Raw genomic sequence first — 21,159 nt, 5'->3', positions numbered from 1 at the left:
GCGAAAAGGTTGAAGAATTACAGCACTGCATACTCGCATCCATTAGATCACATGCAAACAGCAGTTTAATTCGGCAAGTCTAAACAGGGATGTAGCAATGTTGAAAGTTGTCACAGTTCTTTACGGTGGCCAGTTATCAAGGCGCGTGGTCAACATGGTTTTGTGGCCAAGCCCTGATCATCCAGAGCTCTTCATACTAAACTGTTTGTTGCTGGCTTCAGTGGTCAGATTTAAATGGTGTGATAAAGGGTATTGTGCAGTGAAGAGGCCTGGCATTTGATGACCATAATGACCAGTGTGACTATAGACGGGTCAAAGACACAGTGATTAACACGTTATAGGCAATCAATACCAGAACCACCAAAAGCCTAGACGGAATCATAGTTCATTGGTCAGGGTCTTAATCCCTAACTGTACTGTTGCCACCATCATTTGATCTGCTGCCATCGCCTTGTGTTTGCTTGACCTCTCCAGTGGTTGTTGTTACTTGGCTGTAGATCCGCCCCTGTCATTAGAGGTGCCAATACGTCTGCAGACAGTCACCAGAGTGTCTGCTGTGCATGGAAGTTATAAGTTATCAATCACATAATTATCTGACAACAAGTAAGTTGCATTACCTTCAGTCGAAATTCAGGTACCATAATGTCCACTTCGGACAATTATTCTTTCATATGTTCTTCATGTTTAACCGCACGTAATTGTATGTTAGCAATGTTGCTCAACATTTGACTCGACTAACTAAAGGCTTTTCGATTATATCAGCTACTTAGTTTATGTACTGCAGTTTATTGTTAAATCATATTTGAAGTATGTAGTATATTATTTCCAAGACTAGAACCAAATTGCAGTGGCCAGATAAGTATATATATCATAGACATGTAAGATTGCCCTTGATAACTATATATATTTTCATCATGGGTACGATCGGTTTTCTGTAAAAATTTGGAGACAAACAGTAAATTTAATGCAAGCAGTCATGTGCCTTTGAAAGCAGTTCAAGCGATCAGTGTACATGTAATTATTGTCGTGCCAATTTATGTTCAGTATAAAATATTTTTAGGCTCATCAGTGTAATATTCCATGAGGCAGTGTAATATTCCATGAGGCAGTGTAATATTCCATGAGGTAATGTAATAGGAATATATTCTAATGCAAGAAAAGACAATGTATTCCTGTCAAAGACCAGAGTCCTATTTAGCTAATTCACAATCATTAATGTAATATGCCCTGTGTTTATAGAGGCATGCCGTTACATACAGATTCTTTTAAGAACTAACAATGTATGTTTAAAGAATTCCTACATGTAGATCTCCTATGAAATTGCAGCTAATCAGATTTGTTTGTGATACATATACATTAACATCCAAGTAAGTTTTATATTCATTTACCGTACTGTACATCTTGTCATACGTTTGATGACTTTTTCACAGAAATTAAAACTAATCTTAATAATCGTAGGAATATTCAGAGGTTCAGATTGTTCATTGTTCACTTCAAGTCAAAGAAAACACCAACCTGATGAATATGTAAGATGAACACTGTCCATAAAGTAATTTATTTTACTCTCCTAGAATTTTTTCAACACCATGAAATGCTTTGAACCTTCAGATTTTACAGTGGCCTTTTCTGACCATATTGAGACCAGTAACATCACAAGAGGCTTTTTGGCCTGTATAAAGACCAGAATTGCTAGATTTCATCATTCAGAATGCATACACATGTACATGCATAAAGGCATTTCACAAATGAACGTTGAAACAAACTGTTGCAGGCAAAAGATATGCATGTAACCTTGATGTCACTGGTAAAGTCTGACGACCTTAGAATCTAATGTTCTAAAACAATTTTGCACTGTTGGACAAATTTCAAGCAAACATTTCTAGATACTTTCCTGGACAGTGTGATGTACAGTTCTTTTTAGTGTATTCTTTGTACATGGCCACAAGTGGGAAGGTCTGCCAGCAACCTACGGATGATCCTAGGTTTTCTCCGGGATCTGCCTGGTTTCCTCCTACCGTAGTGCTGGCCATTGTCGTATAAGTGAAATATTCTTGAGTACGGTGTAAAACACCAATCAAATAAATAAATAAATACTTGAGTACGGTGTAAAATACCAATCAAATAAATAAATAAATGCAATCTCACATATTACCAAACTGGTATTTTTTTTTGTGCATCTGACAGCATAGATCAGTGAGGTTTCATGTAAGAACTATTAGCAAATATGATATTTGATAGCTCGAGTGCCACCTGTATCTTTGTGGGAAGACAGAGATATTAGACTTGTTCAGAAACGCATTTCTGACCAGGATTGTAAAAGGAGCCTGTTCAAAACAACATTGTTGGAGAGTTTTGTCAGTTCATGACTTTATTTATCTTTTCTAGGCAAGCATCACAAATTTTAGGCTTTTCAAGTTAAATCTTGTCAATCCAAAAGCAGGATGTCACATTAAGATTACTTACTGTATGTCACGTTAAGATTACTTACTGTATGTCACGTTAAGATTACTTACTGTATGTCACGTTAAGATTACTTACTGTATGTCACGTTAAGATTACTTACTGTATGTCACGTTAAGATTACTTACTGTATGTCACGTTAAGATTACTTACTGTATGTCACATTAAGATTACTTACTGGATGTCACGTTAAGATTACTTACTGTATGTCACGTTAAGATTACTTACTGTATGTCACGTTAAGATTACTTACTGTATGTCACGTTAAGATTACTTACTGTATGTCACGTTAAGATTACTTACTGTATGTCACGTTAAGATTACTTACTGTATGTCACGTTAAGATTACTTACTGTATGTCACGTTAAGATTACTTACTGTATGTCACGTTAAGATTACTTACTGTATGTCACGTTAAGATTACTTACTGGATGTCACGTTAAGATTACTTACTGTATGTCACGTTAAGATTACTTACTGTATGTCACGTTAAGATTACTTACTGGATGTCACGTTAAGATTACTTACTGGATGTCACGTTAAGATTACTTACTGTATGTCACGTTAAGATTACTTACTGGATGTCACGTTAAGATTACTTACTGGATGTCACGTTAAGATTACTTACTGTATGTCACGTTAAGATTACTTACTGTATGTCACGTTAAGATTACTTACTGGATGTCACGTTAAGATTACTTACTGTATGTCACATTAAGATTACTTACTGGATGTCACGTTAAGATTACTTACTGGATGTCACGTTAAGATTACTTACTGGATGTCACATTAAGATTACTTACTGGATGTCACGTTAAGATTACTTACTGTATGTTTCATAGATTAGTAACACTTACAGTGTCATTTTTTTTTTCTTTGCAGTGGCAAATCCTCCTGAAAGATCCAAAGATGATTCAAGTGTGGGATCAAAGAATGGACAACTATCCAGTAAGTTATTACCATGCCGAGTACATGTATATGCTGAGAAATGGCCATTGCTGCTCTTAGTTGGTATATATAGGAACTCGCGTACCATCCAGGTTGAGGTTGAATGCTTTAGCCACAGAGCGGTGTGTTGCCCCATCTCTTCCAAACATAAAAACCTAAGCAATAATTCAACTCTTTCTTGTACTGTTAGTTTATTAGCCATAATTAACTCTGAAAAAGAGAAAAAACTTTAAAATCAGTATTAAATCTGAAACACAGAAAAAAAAAAATTAAAATCAGGAAGGCGCACGACTTCTGGGACACCCTGTATATAAATGTACAGTGCATTTCAGATTCTGGGCCCAGTTCTTCAAAGATGTATTAGCCAGTACCGGTATTAAGACATGCTATATGTTTATGATTCTAACAAAACTCAGACTAAATGGAAAAGCAGCAGAATTAGTTCAAATTTAATATACTGTTACGCAATTATTTTTTGGCCCATGTACAAAATTGAATACTTGGCATAAAGTTAAAACTGGTATTAAATCTTAAAGTTATGAACAACCCAGCCCAGGGCTAGATGCATTACTGAAGGATCATTAATTTATGTCATCTTACATGGAGTTCACAGGCTTTCTATCCGTATCACATAAAACTTGAGCTACTTGTACCTGTGAGAAAATTGATCAGTTACTTGCCAAAGTCCACTGGCTTCCCCAGACTGTCGAGTTTCTTAGACCAATGAAATGGACTGTGGTGATGTTATTTAAATATTCTTCAGCGTGGCATGTGATATGGGAATAAAACCGAAGGTTTGTGGTTTTGACCAGACATTCCGGTTTCCTCCAGACATTCCAGTTTCCTCCACCAATAAACCTGACCGCTGTCATATCAGTGAAAGGGTCTTGGTCACAGCACATCAAACCCGAATCAATCAATCAGTCAATCAACCATATCATTGTCTTATTTAGGAACAGGCTCCCTCACGGTCCTGCGAAGAAGTACAGGGCCTAACTCGAGGAAAACCAGTGTGAGCAGCCCCACGTCCAGCGTGGTCAGTGCTGACAGTGATTCTTATGCAAGTGTTAACCTAGGCACGGAGAAACTGCCTCCCATTGACACTCCAGAGGCTTCCCATGTTTGCTCAATCAGGTCAGATTTGGTGAAGTTTTCAGACATGTTTCTGAACTTTTTGTGGAATTTATTGGTTTGCCATGTGCACTGTGATGTCACACTATCCCTGTACTGCCTGCATGGTTACCATGTGCAATGTGACATCACACTATCCCTCTACTGCCTGCATGTTTGCCATGTGCACTGTGACATCACACTATCCCTGTACTGCCTGCATGTTTACCATGTGCAATGTGATGTCACACTGTCCTTGTATTGCCTGCATGTTTGCCATGTCCAGTGACATCAGACTATCCCTGTATTGCCTGCATGTTTGCCATGTGCAATGTGACGTCACACTATCCCTGCACTGCCTGCATGTTTACCATGTGGACTGTGACGTCATACTATCCCTCTACTGCCTGCGTGTTTCCCATGTGCAATGTGACGTCATACTATCCCTCTACTGCCTGCGTGTTTCCCATGTGCAATGTGACGTCACACTATCCCTCTACTGCCTGCATGTTTCCCATGTGCAATGTGACGTCACACTATCCCTGTACTGCCTGCATGTTTGCCATGTGCACTGTGATGTCACACTATCCCTGTACTGCCTGCATGTTTCCCATGTGCAATGTGACGTCACACTATCCTTGTATTGCATGCATGTTTACCATGTGGACTGATGAGCATAGGTTATGTGACATAATGTTTTTGGTTTCTCTGCTGTTGTGTACTCCATGCATGGCCATTTAACATTCCACTTTAAAAGTTCACGGATAGAATTATCAAGCATGTATAACAGAAAACAAAATGGCTCTGTCTGTTCAGGTCTGCTTCCACTCCTTGTCCAAAATAACACGTTAAAATTTGTGCCTTTCTCTTAAGGTTTGTAGCCACTACAAACATGGTATAGGAACAAATACTCTGTGATCTTAAATGATGTTACATAATTTGGGAATTAAGAGACATACTGTGTTATTTGATGACAACCCGAGGCCAGATCATGACTTTCACTGATAAAGGTAATCAACCCTCTCAGTTCAAAGATGCAAAATAGAGATGTTATTTACCAAAACTTTCAGAAGTATGTACAGCTGTTTGCAACAACATCCAGGTAAAAATTTGTGAATTACACATTTGTGACATTCCAGATTTGAATTTGTGATGGTGTTATACTAAATCACATGTTTAAGCAGACTGTGTTATAATGAGGGAGATGTGTTGTGTGGAGGCGAACTAAATTAGGAGCACATGTGAACATAACAGATATTGAAAAATACAAGTCACCTGTCCGCATCAAATAATATTCCCTTAAGTTGATAAAACATGCATGATATGTACGTTCAAATTAGTACATTTATACATTTGGATCAGGTTATGAATAATACATGTAGTTGCGTCTACCTGCAATAATAGTAATTGTGTCTACCTGTATAGATAAATATTGTGTTTACCCGTTTACCTGTATGGGTAATTATTGTGTCTACCTGTATGGATAATTATTGTGTCCACCTGTATGGATAAATATTGTGTTTACCTGTATGGATAATTATTGTTTCTACCTGTATGGATAAATATTGTGTTTACCTGTATGGATAATTATTGTGTCTACCTGTATGGATAAATATTATGTTTACCTGTATGGATAATTATTGTTTCTACCTGTATGGATAAATATTGTGTTTACCTGTATGGAGAAATATTGTGTCTACCTGTATGGAGAAATATTGTGTTTACCTGTATGGATAATTATTGTGTCTACCTGTATGGATAAATATTGTGTTTACCTGTATGGAGAAATATTGTGTTTACCTGTATGGATAATTATTGTTTCTACCTGTATGGATACATATTTTCGTCACAATAGCTCACCTGTACTATGTGGTTGTAGATTGCGTCACCTTCTGCGGAGGATACAGAAAGATGACATCCCTAAAGAGGATCTCGTCAGAAATCTGGAGTATGCAGCCTCCGTGTTGGAAACAGTGTACATAGATGAAACCAGGTAAGGACTCCTCTAAGTGAAGCAAATTGTCTGCAGAAACCAGCTCGTTTACAGGAAATAAAGGATCAAGAGAACTCTGCTTTCAGCTGGAGGATCATGCATGAAATATTCTTGGGCCAAGGGAGATAACTTTCTGCTTCCCAGATGTCTTATGCCTGCTTCGCCTAAATTCAAAGCTATTTACAATTGTACACCTATTTTGTTATCATACAAGTGTCTTGTTCATTATGGAATAATTGACATTTTTTTTCAAAAATTGAAGATATGTAGCATAGAATCAGCACATAGAGTCTGAGTGTAGGTTGTCATGTGAACACCACTTTGTCATTCGTTGTCACTCTGCAAGGGAAGATTTCTGAACAACCGTGTTGTACACGTAGATAATTTACATAGCAATGTTTTCTTTTCTCCCCTTGATGCAGGCCACTTTTGTCTGAGGCTCTCTTCTCTGGTTTAGATCTCTTTAGACATCTGTAGACGTGGTGTGGCCACTGTTGTCCTTGCTGTATCACAGCCATAGTTCGTTGTTTAAATGAAAGCAATATTGAGCACTGTGCATTCTAAGTCTGTGAAATCAGTTCTGACTCCGGGCAAAAAGTGTCTCACATGGCAGTGTTGTATTCTGACTCTGTCTCCATTCTAATTATCATGCCTATGCGTATAAGATTCAAATCACTTTTCCCTCAGCACAATACATTGAATTCATATTGGATAGGTAATTTAATCCTTCCTTGGTCCCTTGTTCCAATTACACATGCCTTTTATGTCTTTCTAAGCACTTTTGTAAATGTTGAAAATTTATAATCATCTGGCTCCTTGAAATTTAATTTTCCATTTAAAACTTTCCCACATGAGTCACTTTTAAGGGCCTCTTCACAACTCGTAGATAACTTTTTTTTAGCTTTTCTATCCATGTTTTAAAGTATTTGTCTAGTGTAAGGCCTCCTTAATGTGGGAAGAGTGATGTAACTTTGGTAAACTGTCAGAGCTTCTTCATGTTCTGAAGACGAGTGTGTTTAGTTCACTGTGAGACAGCCGGAAGCTGTGTGATGTTTATAAAGCTATTGTGCTGACTATTTGATCTGTGCGTTCCTATCCATGACCCTGAGTTAGTGAGTGAGCTAAACCTTATCAAGCCTTGACCACCCTCATTTTGAGACAACATCTTCTAAATTGTTACATGTACACGTCTCTCCTTCCTGATCCTCAGTCTTGGTTCTTCATCGGTTTCTCATGTCTTCATGAAGATCAGTATTCTTTTTTTGACATCCCTTTTACTGCTTACTAGGATTGCTCTTTGCAGATACACTTCTAAAATTGCTTAGTGTACACTTCTGTAATGTCTACACCATCCCTAAGGTTACACTTCTGTAATGTCTACACCATCCCCAAGGTTACACTTCTGTAATGTCTACACCATCCCCAAGGTTACACTTTGGTAATGCCCACACAATTCCCAAGGATACACTTTTCTAATGTCTACATTATTTAGTTCAACATGGCACAATGGCCATACACCATTACCAAAGCTGCACTGCAGTAATGTCTGCTCCATTCCCAAGGTTGCACTGCAGTAATGTCTGCTCCATTCCCAAGGATGCACTACGGTAATGTCTGCTCCATTCCCAAGGTAGCACTACAGTAATGTCTGCTCCATTCCCAAGGTAGCACTACAGTAATGTCTGCTCCATTCCCAAGGTAGCACTACAGTAATGTCTGCTCCATTCCCAAGGTTGCACTGCAGTAATGTCTGCTCCATTCCCAAGGTTGCACTGCAGTAATGTCTGCTCCATTCCCAAGGTTGCACTGCAGTAATGTCTGCTTCATTCCCAAGGTAGCACTACAGTAATGTCTGCTCCATTCCCAAGGTTGCACCGCAGTAATGTCTGCTCCATTCCCAAGGTTGCACTGCAGTAATGTCTGCTCCATTCCCAAGGTTGCACTACAGTAATGTCTGCTCCATTCCCAAGGTAGCACTACAGTAATGTCTGCTCCATTCCCAAGGTAGCACTACAGTAATGTCTGCTCCATTCCCAAGGTAGCACTGCAGTAATATCTGCTCCATTCCCAAGGTTGCACTACAGTAATGTCTGCTCCATTCCCAAGGTTGCACTGCAGTAATGTCTGCTTCATTCCCAAGGTAGCACTACAGTAATATCTGCTCCATTCCCAAGGTTGCACTGCAGTAATGTCTGCTCCATTCCCAAGGTTGCACTACAGTAATGTCTGCTCCATTCCCAAGGTAGCACTACAGTAATGTCTGCTCCATTCCCAAGGTAGCACTACAGTAATGTCTGCTCCATTCCCAAGGTAGCACTACAGTAATGTCTGCTCCATTCCCAAGGTAGCACTACAGTAATGTCTGCTCCATTCCCAAGGTAGCACTACAGTAATGTCTGCTCCATTCCCAAGGTTGCACTACAGTAATGTCTGCTCCATTCCCAAGGTAGCACTACAGTAATGTCTGCTCCATTCCCAAGGTAGCACTACAGTAATGTCTGCTCCATTCCCAAGGTAGCACTGCAGTAATGTCTGCTCCATTCCCAAGGTAGCACTACAGTAATGTCTGCTCCATTCCCAAGGTTGCACTGCAGTAATGTCTGCTCCATTCCCAAGGTTGCACTGCGGTAATGTCTGCTCCATTCCCAAGGTAGCACTACAGTAATGTCTGCTCCATTCCCAAGGTAGCACTACAGTAATGTCTGCTCCATTCCCAAGGTTGCACTACAGTAATATCTGCTCCATTCCCAAGGTAGCACTACAGTAATATCTGCTCCATTCCCAAGGTTGCACTGAGATATTGTCTACACTGGTACAGGAATTCTGGTTTAATTCATTTCAATGTCAATTTGCAATATGTGCACTGCCATCATGTTTCACATGGATAATATCCACATCATTGCCACGGGTAATTGTTACACCAGTTGCCACCATGCTGTCCATGGGTAATACCCACATCATTGCCACGGGTAACTGTTACACCAGTTGCCACCATGCTGTCCATGGGTAATATCCACATCATTGCCATGGCTAATTGTTACACCAGTTGCCACCATGCTGTCCATGGGTAATATCCACATCATTGCCATGGCTAATTGTTACACCATTTGCCACCATGCTGTCCATGGGTAATATCCACATCATTGCCATGGCTAATTGTTACACCATTTGCCACCATGCTGTCCATGAGTAATGTCCACATCATTGCCATGGGTAATTGTTACACCATTTGCCACCATGCTGTCCATGGGTAATATCCACATCATTGCCATGGCTAATTGTTACACCATTTGCCACCATGCTGTCCATGAGTAATGTCCACATCATTGCCATGGCTAATTGTTACACCAGTTGCCACCATGCTGTCCATGGGTAATATCCACATCATTGCCATGGCTAATTGTTACACCATTTGCCACCATGCTGTCCATGGGTAATATCCACATCATTGCCATGGCTAATTGTTACACCATTTGCCACCATGCTGTCCATGAGTAATGTCCACATCATTGCCATGGGTAATTGTTACACCATTTGCCACCATGCTGTCCATGGGTAATATCCACATCATTGCCATGGCTAATTGTTACACCATTTGCCACCATGCTGTCCATGAGTAATGTCCACATCATTGCCATGGGTAATTGTTACACCATTTGCCACCATGCTGTCCATGAGTAATGTCCACATCATTGCCATGGGTAATTTCTACACCAGTTGCCACCATGCTGTCCATGGTTAATATCCACATCATTGCCATGGGTAATTGTTACACCAGTTGCCACCATGCTGTTCATGTACAATTCCATAAGCTTTTACTTGTAATGATTTCGTGTCATAGTCAAATCTTTTATGTGTGCAGAGGCTAAGTCAAGTCTTAGTTCATTCAAGTTCACCAGGTGGTTATGTTACATGTGCAGTCCAAACTCTAGAACAAAACAAACAACAACAAACAGATGGCAAACAATTCTGACTTACGCATGCTATCACACAAACATTCTGACTTAGTTGTACTATCACGAAAATATTTTTAATTTACACATGTATCACAAATACAATTCTGACCTATACATGCTATCAGACTTACACGTGCTATCACACAGACATTTCTGACTTACACCTGGTATCACGTTTCAGATTTCTGAATCCCAGACTGTCATTCAGACATCTACAAGCACATGTGCACAGTTTGCTGGTAAAGGCTTGACACGTAGCTCATTCTCCATCTCAGTGTCTCTCTTTCTTCTCTCATAACCTGTTATTGTGTCTTTCTGTTGTCCAATCCTTTCTAGGCATTCACAAAATGCTAGCAACGTTGACAGTGCGTATACGGAAGCAAACTCTGACTCATCTCCTATGCAGTCTGCGGAGCACTCGCCCGCTCGCCATTACCCCAACGCTGGCTCGCGGGAGCGAAAGAGGACACATGTGCCTAAAAGGTGTCACTTACGTTTTTGCACACAGCACTAATATTACCCATGATGCTTGGGTGGCACGTGTGAATTTTATGAGTGATATCTTTTTTTTTTTGGTTTGTTCGTTTTTTTTTTATTTGTTTCTTCATTTTAACTAACAATTTTACTAACTTCACATTAACCCACTTGATTCATTAATTTTTTTAATGTTCCAAGGATGGTTTATCCTGTCTTGCGCCATTGATGTCCTTTCTCAAATGAACTGTCTATTCCCCGTTTCTCTCCTGTCTGACTCTCTCTTTAAATTCTCATCACATCTTAGCACAAGCTTTTAAAATGGTCACCATCTTGAGCTAAGTTTATATTTTAAATATGAAGTAAAATTCTGTAAATTTTAAATGAGAGTTTCTGCTTGTGTTTCTAATACTGAGTTAAGATTGCTTCATTATTTTTCAATGCGGTGATGTAAAATCCTGTATGAATCGAAATTAATAATTCGTTGTCATTGTTAGAAAATAAAAAAGCCATAATTGGGGAGAAAGTTTCTCTTCACAAAATTCTGTTGAAAAAGTGAAGTTTGTAAATTTGAGTGGAATGCAGTTTGGGTTGTTCTAGATGTCATAACTGGAAAGAAGCACTCATTAGTATGGTAGACTAATTGTTGTAGTCTGAAATGAAGATATCTGGTTCTCTTGTTTTTTTTTTTTAATTTCTTCCCTTATTTAGTTTTTCATTTTTTTCCTTCAGAGTTGTGATTGTCTTTATTTCATTTTGAATGATATGTGTCATGAGTGATATAAAAGCTGTGTGACCTGTTGCATATTGGTAAGTTGAATCCTCATCAAATGTGACGGCAGTTTAATACCTGCCTGTTTACAATATGTCAGTTCCTCTTCTCTACCTGCATCCTCAATTCTTCCTGTTTTCATTCTCAACAGATCTGTTACTTTTGTCTCTCTCCTACCCTCCCAACACTTCATTATCGCCCCGCCCGTCCCCCCACATACCCGTTTCGTCTTATCGTCAGACATCCACTTTGGGTTGAAATTAGTGCTTTGTGCAAGTTGTATTTTAACACCTTTACATTTCACTGAGTGCTCCCATTGATGTTTTAGCCCCCTTTTTCTAGAGGATGGACCCCTGCATGTGCTTTATTGCATTTTTTTCCCTATTTACAAGCTTTGTGCATTTCTTTTTGTCTTCCATTGACCAAATTTGTTTGCAGGTTGTGAGACCTTGGCTGAGCCAGGTTAGGAAGTCTGGCAGCTGCTTGGATTTGGCTGCTCTAGATCCCACTCGAGTATTGCATCCACTTGTGGCAGTGAAAATAAAACATAGACAATTTAGTTCTTGATGATATGGCTGTATGAGTGCTTTGTAGCTGTAAATGAGATATAGCAATGTGCATGGATATCATAATGCATATCTGTAAATGATAGAACTTTATGGTGACAAGGACAAGTTAGTGACATGGTTTGCTCTGTCAGCATTAGCTCTTACAGGTAAGCTTTTCTGATATTTGTACCATTAAAGGCTACCTTTGGTCATATGCAGAGCATACCTCCTCGCTATCATCTGCACTATTTGTGGTAAGGGACACTGGAGGAGATATGAGTGTAATCAGAAGGGAGTAGAGGCTCTAATTGGGTGGGACTCCAGATACTGCGACTGGGTGGGACTACAGATGCTGTGACTGGGTGGGACCACAGATACTGTGACTGGGTGGGGCAACATATGCTCTAATTGGGTGGGACTACAGAAGCTGTGACTGGGTGGGCCCACAGATACTGTGACTGGGTGGGACTACAGATGCTCTGACTGGGTGGGACCACAGATACTGTGACTGGGTGGTACTACAGATACTGTAACTTGGTGGGACTACAGATGCTGTGACTTGATGGGGTTACAGATGCTATAATTGGGTAGGACTACAGATGCTGTGACTGGGTGAGACTACAGATGCTGCAGCTCGGTGGGACTACAGATACTGTGATTGGGTGGGACTATAGATACTGTAACTTGGTGGGGCTATAGATGCTGTAATATGGTAGGACTACAGATGCTGTGGTTGGGTGGGACTACAGATGGTGTGACTAGGTGGGACCACATACTGTAACTGGGTGGGGCTACAAATGCTGCAGCTAGGTGGGATTACAGATGCTGCAACTGGGTGGGACTACAGATGCTGTGACTGGGTGGGACTACAGATGCTGTGACAGGGTGGGACTACAGATGCTGTGGCTGGGTGGGACTACAGATGCTGTGACTGGATGCGCCTACAGATTCCTTGACTTGAGGCTGACTACAAATTCTATAACTGGGTGACACTACATAAAAATTAGTTTGTAACCAAATGTTGTAACTAGACCAGATGTTGTGACTAGAAGAGACATTGGGTGTACTCGTGGGACTAGCAGTGTTGTATCTGGGTGGAACTACATTAAATATGGGTGTAATTAAGTGGGACTAGAAATGTTGTAACTGGATGAGACAACAGGTGCACTCATTGGGACTCCATTTTAGAACTGGGCGGACCTGGAGATGGTGACAGTAATAAGTGTCATTGAGACCACAGATGTTGTAGCTTAGTATGGATAGATATATGGATGCAAACAAGCGGGACAGGTGATTATAACACCTGTGTGAGATGAGAGATGGTAAAAAGGAAGGGGACCTCTCATTGAGATGCTAGAAGTAGTTAGGACCACAGTTTATCTCCTTTTGTATTGCTGTATGCCAGACAGCATGCTTTGGGAAGTATCACAAATAGTGCCATTAGGAGTCTTACAAAGGATGTGTATCTACTGTACTTACTTCAGAATCTCTGCTTAAATCAACACCCAGGTATTGGAGTTTGTACATTCAATCAACTGTCCAGGTAAAGCCAGATGTAAACAGCTGCCACGCTTACCTAGTCTGCATGATGTAGACTGATGTTGTGTTGTCATCAAGTGTAAATTATACATATAAATGGCCAAGATTTGTTTCATTGCAGGAATGATGCAGCGCTTTCAATTTCAGGCTGCTTAGACCACAAGACAGAGTGTTGATACATCTAAATATGCCTGTTTTTATGAAATGGCTTTTAGGGGCTAATGAAATGCTTTAAAAAGTGTAAGTTATACATATGTGTGGCTGCTGCTGATGGGTGGGCTTTTGCACTGTTAGTTTATTGGGTTGACTGTTCTTATGTTGGGTGGGCTGTTGGTAAGTGAGCTGCTGTGTAAGTGAGTGGGTTGCTCTACTGGTAAGTGAGCTGTAATGTTGGTGGGTGGGCTGTTATACTGATGCATGGACTTTATATACTGGTTAGTGGATTGTTTCACTGGAGTGACCAGTTATATTTGTAAGTGAACTGTTTGTGTGTAGAGGAACAGTTTGCAATTCATGCAAGTCAGCTGCAGTATTGGCAAGTTAGCAGGGACATAATTCTGATGGGTGGTTTGTTATACTCATAGGTGTGCTGCTACACTCATGGGTGGGCTTCTGCACTCATGGGTGAGCTTCTACACTCATGGATGGCCTGCTACACTCATGGGTGGGCTGCTGCACTCTTGGGTGGCCTGCTGCACTCATGGGTGGGCTTCTGCACTCATGGGTGAGCTTCTACACTCATGGATGGCCTGCTACACTCATGGGTGGGCTGCTGCACTCTTGGGTGGCCTGCTGCACTCATGGGTGGGCTTCTGCACTCATGGGTGAGCTTCTACACTCATAGGTTGGCTTCTGCACTCATGGGCGAGCTTTTACACTCATGGGTTGACTACTACACTCATGGGTGGGCTGCTGCACTCATGGGTGGGCTGCTGCTCTCATGGGTGGGCTGTTATATGGGTAAGTGTGTGTTACAATTATCAGTAAAACTGACCGCCTGAGATGTGGTAATACACAGCTGGAAGGGGACCATTCACATGTACATATGCGATATGGTGCACATGCTGGGTGTGTTTTGGGGGAAGCATGTTTTACTCTACATGCTGATACTGTATATGTGATTTATTTTTTAAAAGTGGAGAAAACATAAAAATGACATAAAGTTCAGGTGAAAGAGCGTCAAAAGTTATCCCTAAATGTGGTCTTCAAATTTTTTTTTCCACATAGAGAAAAAGACGCTTGAAAATAATTTTTGTATGTGGGACCACCTTTTGGTATTTATAGTTTTTGTTTAATAATGTCATAAATGAGGATGTTACACAGGTTTAATAAATATGTTTGCACTAGAATTTGTTTTTTCCAGCTAACAAATGTATTAACCCTCAATTTGGATCATATTTATATTTTTAATATGTTTATAAATGTTATCATAATTTAGGTTAAATGCATATGTGTCGATATAAACAACAAATTTACATTCAAATAAATTTATTAGACAAGCATCACATCCTTATTTAGAACATTATTATGCAACAACGATAAATACCAAAAGTTGGTCTCTAATACCCACCATACAAAAATATTTTCAAATACCTTTGTCTCTTGAAAAACAAAAATCCAAAAAAATATTAAAGACCATATTTGCAAATGTGTTTTGATGCTCTTTCATCTGGTTTTGGCATCATTTTTATGTTTTTTTGCCCTTTAAGCTGTTAGAAAAAGATGTATGCATATATGGTTGTGTAGATTGTACTGACTATGTGCTGCGAGGCAATTGGGTGACAAAGACACAGGCAGTACCTGCGAGCTACAAGTGAATGTTTAATTTTGACATGAACATTTTGTAAGTCACTGTATCTACTGTTTCCCAACAAGGACCCTTCCCTTACAATGTTTGAGTTGCCAGGGTACAAAACGGCATCTCCATTTTTTGAAAAATGTCACAGCTATTATGAATTTGCGCTTATTTTTTTCATTTACTTTTAGTATTCAGTCACTGATGGTTTCAACTCTCTGGACAGTAATTAAGCGTTGTGTATTGTTTATTTTTCCTGCAACCAAATTTCTGCTCAACAGTATTTTCTGTTTATTTTATATGTTTAATAGAAATTGACAAACGTTTCCATTTACAAACCAATGTTTTCGGCTTTTCTCTGTTTTTGTTTTATTTTTATTGCTTTTATTGCTTGAACTTTGTCTAAAAGAACTTTCTTGTATTTGTTTCCTACAGACAGAGAAAGCAGTAAGTTCACCACCTAGCTGCACATCAGTCTTCTGTACATACACATAGAAAACATTGGCAAGTTTAAAGTTAACTTGCACACCCAAAATAGCTTTGTTTTATCAGAGTTAAGCCACCTTGCAATCCAGGTAAAACACTGTACATGTATGTGAAAAAACTGTTAGCATGTATATGTGTAATGCCCTATACACCAAGCTTAGAAATATGTGTGTTAGGCATCACCCACTGACCCTCCCAAAAAAGTCCACTGACCCCCCCCCCCCCCCACACCCCAAAAAAAAAAGTCCACTACTGAAATTATTGAGGGAATTTTGAATTTTTGTCTCCATATGAATTTCTTTAAGGGCTCTGTATTTTTTCATAAGTTAGATTTTAAAAACAGCAAATTCTCTCCTGGCCAATTATATTTTTATCTGATAATCTCAGTGTTGACCCCAAAAAATTGTTTTTAAGGTTGGCCTGCACACAGTACTAAGTAGTACATGTGCTTTAACATGGACGAAGTGTAAAAAACAAAATTTGCACCTTCTGCCCAGAAATCTGCCAGTCTTGCCACAGAGCAATTTAAAGGAGAAGAAGACTTAAAACAGTGACACTATAGACTGAAAAGAGCACATTTTTTCTATCTGGTGGCGCCTGCTGCATAATTTTGCGATCTTTCCTCGCCATACACGTTAAGTCTGAAAACGCAAAGCTGGCATAAATCCCTGCGTTCATCACGTCCTCCATCTTTAACACCCTGTAATTTATGCTGGGGGTGTTTTGCCTCTCAGCCAATGAGAGTTGTTAAAACTGCCGGCTTGTTCGTGCAAACTCGGAACCTGTGTCCAACTTTCTGGCTTCCCGATCGTCAAGTGGAAAACAAACTGCACTGTTCGCTACCTTCTGGGAAGAAGAGTTCTACAGGAAATGTATGAACTGCACTTCAGGACTAGTTCTTATGCAAATTGGTGTCACCCACAGCAGATTTTGGCGCTGAAATTATTTATAATTTATCAACTTGAGGTATATATTAGAGTCTTTTTATGGCCTGCACCTGCGAGGAAATGCATACTCTTTTCAATGGTATTTGTTTGATATTTAAATTTTCTTCTCCTTTAAGAATGATTTCCAGGCTTGTGTCCCCGCTACATGCTTTTGGACGGGAATGTCACATGTACTCAATGTACTCAACCATCTTTAAAGGCCCATATATAGGCCACCCTTAAAAAGTTCTTTGTTGGGGGGAACAATCCTATAAGAAAGAATATGTAAGCTTTTATTAGTATTATTCAGGCCTGTTTTTGGAGAGTCTGTAGATTTACCCACAAAGAACTTATTTTTAATGATGGCCATATACCATGTGATAACACAACCCTGTAATTATGAGTTCTGTAAAACTGCACAGAAGCACGTGAAACATCTGCACGGCTATTCTGAAAGATGGTAAGTCCACTTCAAACAACCACTTCATAAAACTCAATTTATCATGAAGGCAGTACAGCCGATAAATGTAAAATCAACCCTGTATATAAACACAATTATGGTACAAAGTTTAAAATTATGTAAGATACATGTACTGTTCAACCACCTGTATGCTAATATTTTCCAGTTTTCCAATTTTTATTTCTTAGTTGTTGTTAATTTTTAATTTAAAAATATTGTTCTTACATGCTATATACTATTTTATGGGAAAACTAACTCTTGAAATAAAATATCCTAAAAGTTCCTCTGTACATAAGAGAGAAAATGAGATGATTTTTCCCACAAACCGGTGGGTGCACATAGTGTACCAGTAGTTACAGGCACTTGAATGCTGTCATTATTTACACAAGCATGTACACAGCACTTAGTCCTCTGTGCATAGTCTGTGACTCGAGCTGTAACCCTTCAGTCTATATATATATATATATATATAGATATATAGATATACATATAGAGAAGACAAATATGGATACACACTTTACTATTATGCTGTTTGATATGACTGCATGGGCAAGAAAATATATTCTGCCTTAGAGATGCCTATGTGTTGTAAATGTCACTTTATGGGAGTTCAAGATGTGAACAAGGGGGGACAACTCTAACACTGCTTGTTCGTTCTGTACAGTGCTTGCCCATCAGTGCCTTTGTACATAAAATGCCTGGGCCCAGTTTCACGAAGCTCTCTTAACTTTACAAGCTTGCAACTACGATGACGACATAATGCCTACATTACTGGTTGCCGTGGTAGTTAAGTGAATGCAACATTAAGAGTGTTTTGTGTAACCGCGCCCTGGCCTGCGAAGGGCTGTATTTGACTGAAGTGTGACATCTTGAAATAGACAGCACTTTGTTACTGCCTTACTTATACATCAAGGTTTTTACAAAAATAACGAGGACGTATAACCATTAAAGAGCCGGTCATGTTCATATAAATCAATATAATATAATATAATAAAATTATTACATTAATCAGGTATAATTTGCCAAGTTCACAGTTATACACAAATTTTTAGTAGTGATTCAAGTTAGCGGCTGATATACACTGGCAGACACAGTGATAAAATCAGACTTTTTTTTTTTGTCCTAAAAAGTGAACAGAACCAGTTCTGACGCTTTGTTCCATACTTTGTAATGGAAAAGCTTTCTCTCTTCTCTCACACAGTTGTTGGTTGTGTTAAGTTTGCTGATTTTCTTTCCTCCTCTCTCTAAGCCTTAAAATTTCTGGGCGTGCCAGAAAGGTGTCCAGGTACTGCTCGACAGATGACTTTTTCCCGTAAGTTTTGAGACCTTTTGTATGAATAAGTTGTTGGATTTATTTCGTGTGTTAATGTTTCAGGGTTTTATTTGTGAGGAAGGGAACTGGACCATAGGATTTTGTCCATTGGCCAGTTATCAGTTTTTCCAGACTTCTTCCCACAAATTATGGTCATTTTCAAGACTTTTATAATTATTCGACCATTTTTTCAGCCATGATTGGTTATTCCGAACTATATCTGGGTATACAGCTTCATAGAGACAAGCAACTTTGTCCACGTCCAACCAAATTATACCCACTTTTATCCTTTTACGGGGTTTTGGAAGTGATTTTCTTTTGTATTTCTTGAGCCGAGGGGGATATCAGCCGTACGCAGTTACAACAATCCTTCAAAGATATTAGCCCACATGTAGAAGCACCAATTCTCTTTGTAGACATATCATTTTGGGAAACATAGTCTATAGCATTATCATTTTTGAGAAACATAGTTTATAGCATTATCATTTTTGGGAAAACATAGTCTATAGCATTATCATTTTTGGGAAACATAGTCTATAGCATTATCATTTTTGGGAAAACATAGTCTATAGCAATATCATTTTTGGGAAAACATAGTCTATACCATTATCATTTTTGAGAAACATAGTTTATAGCATTATCATTTTTGGGAAAACATAGTCTATAGCATTATCATTATTGAGAAACATAGTTTATAGCATCATCATTTTTGGGAAAACATAGTCTATAGCATTATCATTTTTGGGAAACATAGTCTATAGCATTATCATTTTTGGGAAAACATAGTCTATAGCATTATCATTTTTGGGAAACATAATCTGTAGCATTATCATTTTTGGGAAACTTAGTCAATAGCTATGGAGTTACATTTATGCCACATTCTACCATTAACTGTGCCAATTGTATGATGTTTAACTTCAAAACTGTTCTCTGATTGTTAAATTCAGCCGACTCGATGATTTTCCTCTTGCAGCTGTTTCTGTGTGATGTACACAACTTAGTTAGTATAACAGATAATAAGCACATTAACTTTAGTGTTATGAGTTTGTTTACTAAATTCCTCATTTCTAGTATTCGTTTATTTTACAGTTTTATAGATGTTACCATAGTAATGAGTGGAAACTGGATGTATAGAGTTTAATGCAATGCAGTCCTTGATGTAACATGGCTTTATGATATGTTCATCTTGCATTATTTATTATTATATATACTTTTATATTTATTCTTTTTTCTCCAGATTTATGGAAACTTTCATTTTGGTGAATTGTTGTTGTTATGAATTGTCATATACGTCTGTCTGTCTGATTTAAGACTTTGATATTATACCTGATACAACAACACGATTGATAGTTTCATGCAGTCCTTAATTTGTTTGATGTAATAGGTAAATGTATTCGTGTGACATTACATTTGATACAACAGTTATCTATCCATATGACATTGTCATTGATACCATCTCATATTGTACAACAGATGATGTCTGTACATGAAGTGTTATTGTATTTGATACAACACACAGTACTGTCACCTGATAATTGGACTCATCATATATAACGGACATGTGACTTATGGACTTTTGTTTGCTTTGTTAGACGTTTATGTGATGAAGATGATGAACTCAGTGAAGTTGAGCCGGATGCAGTTCCCAGCGAGGTCAGGGATTGGTTAGCTCTGACCTTCACAAGGTCAATGAGCAACATCAAACGTCGTGGTGAGGAGAAGCCCAGGTTCCGTAGTGTGGCTCATGCAATTCGAGCTGGCATCATGGTCGACAGGTAGGTAACTGATCTGATGAAGTGAAATACAGTTAATTGATCGATGAGATTTGCAGGGTAGACATTCAAAAGAAACTGAATTCATGGATTTTTTATCTTTTTGGATAAATTGCATTCGCTCTTCAAACTTTGTGGTACTTAACTTGTTTTACACCTATCTTGCGGAGGCCTCCCTGGCTCAGTTGGTTAGTGCGCTAGGGCAGTGTAATGAACCTCTCACCAATGGAGTTGCTGTGAGTTCAAGTCCAGCTCATGCTGGCTTCCTCTCCGGCCTTACGTGGGGAGGCCTGCCAACAACCTGCGGATGGTAGTGGGTTTCCCCTGGGCTCTGTTCGGTGTCCCTTCACCATAATGCTGGCCACCATCACATAAGTGAAATATTCTTGAGTATGGCGTAGAACACCAATCAAATCAATAAATAAATACATCTATCTTGCATTCCTAAAAACATGGAGGAAATACAAATATTAGGTTGATTCCAAATGGAAAATTGAAATTGATTTGTCCCATTTTCTTGCCTGAAATCATTTTATTTCTCATGCTTCGTGTGTAGAAAGGTGACTTTTACTGGAATTGTGTTGAAATATGTACGAGACACATTGAAA

The 21,159-nt window shown here is 39.0% G+C and overlaps 1 protein-coding gene across 1 annotated transcript in view; it reads left to right on the top strand.

Annotated features, from left to right (window-relative positions):
• LOC135464572 (dual specificity calcium/calmodulin-dependent 3',5'-cyclic nucleotide phosphodiesterase 1A-like) overlaps positions 1-21,159 on the top strand; it is an 85,351-nt gene that overhangs the window by 42,558 nt on the left and 21,634 nt on the right. Inside the window, exons 2-6 of the mRNA XM_064742000.1 lie at positions 3,343-3,408; positions 4,362-4,542; positions 6,398-6,511; positions 10,804-10,950; positions 20,372-20,554. Coding sequence (XP_064598070.1) covers positions 3,343-3,408; positions 4,362-4,542; positions 6,398-6,511; positions 10,804-10,950; positions 20,372-20,554 — 691 coding nt within the window. The remainder of the gene's footprint in view (positions 1-3,342; positions 3,409-4,361; positions 4,543-6,397; positions 6,512-10,803; positions 10,951-20,371; positions 20,555-21,159) is intronic.

Source organism: Liolophura sinensis, chromosome 4 (genome assembly GCF_032854445.1).
Source record: "Liolophura sinensis isolate JHLJ2023 chromosome 4, CUHK_Ljap_v2, whole genome shotgun sequence".
In the NCBI taxonomy this organism is placed as follows: domain Eukaryota; kingdom Metazoa; phylum Mollusca; class Polyplacophora; order Chitonida; family Chitonidae; genus Liolophura; species Liolophura sinensis.
The sequence above is the reverse complement of the archived record's forward strand: the minus strand, read 5'-3'. Positions and strand labels throughout refer to the sequence as shown.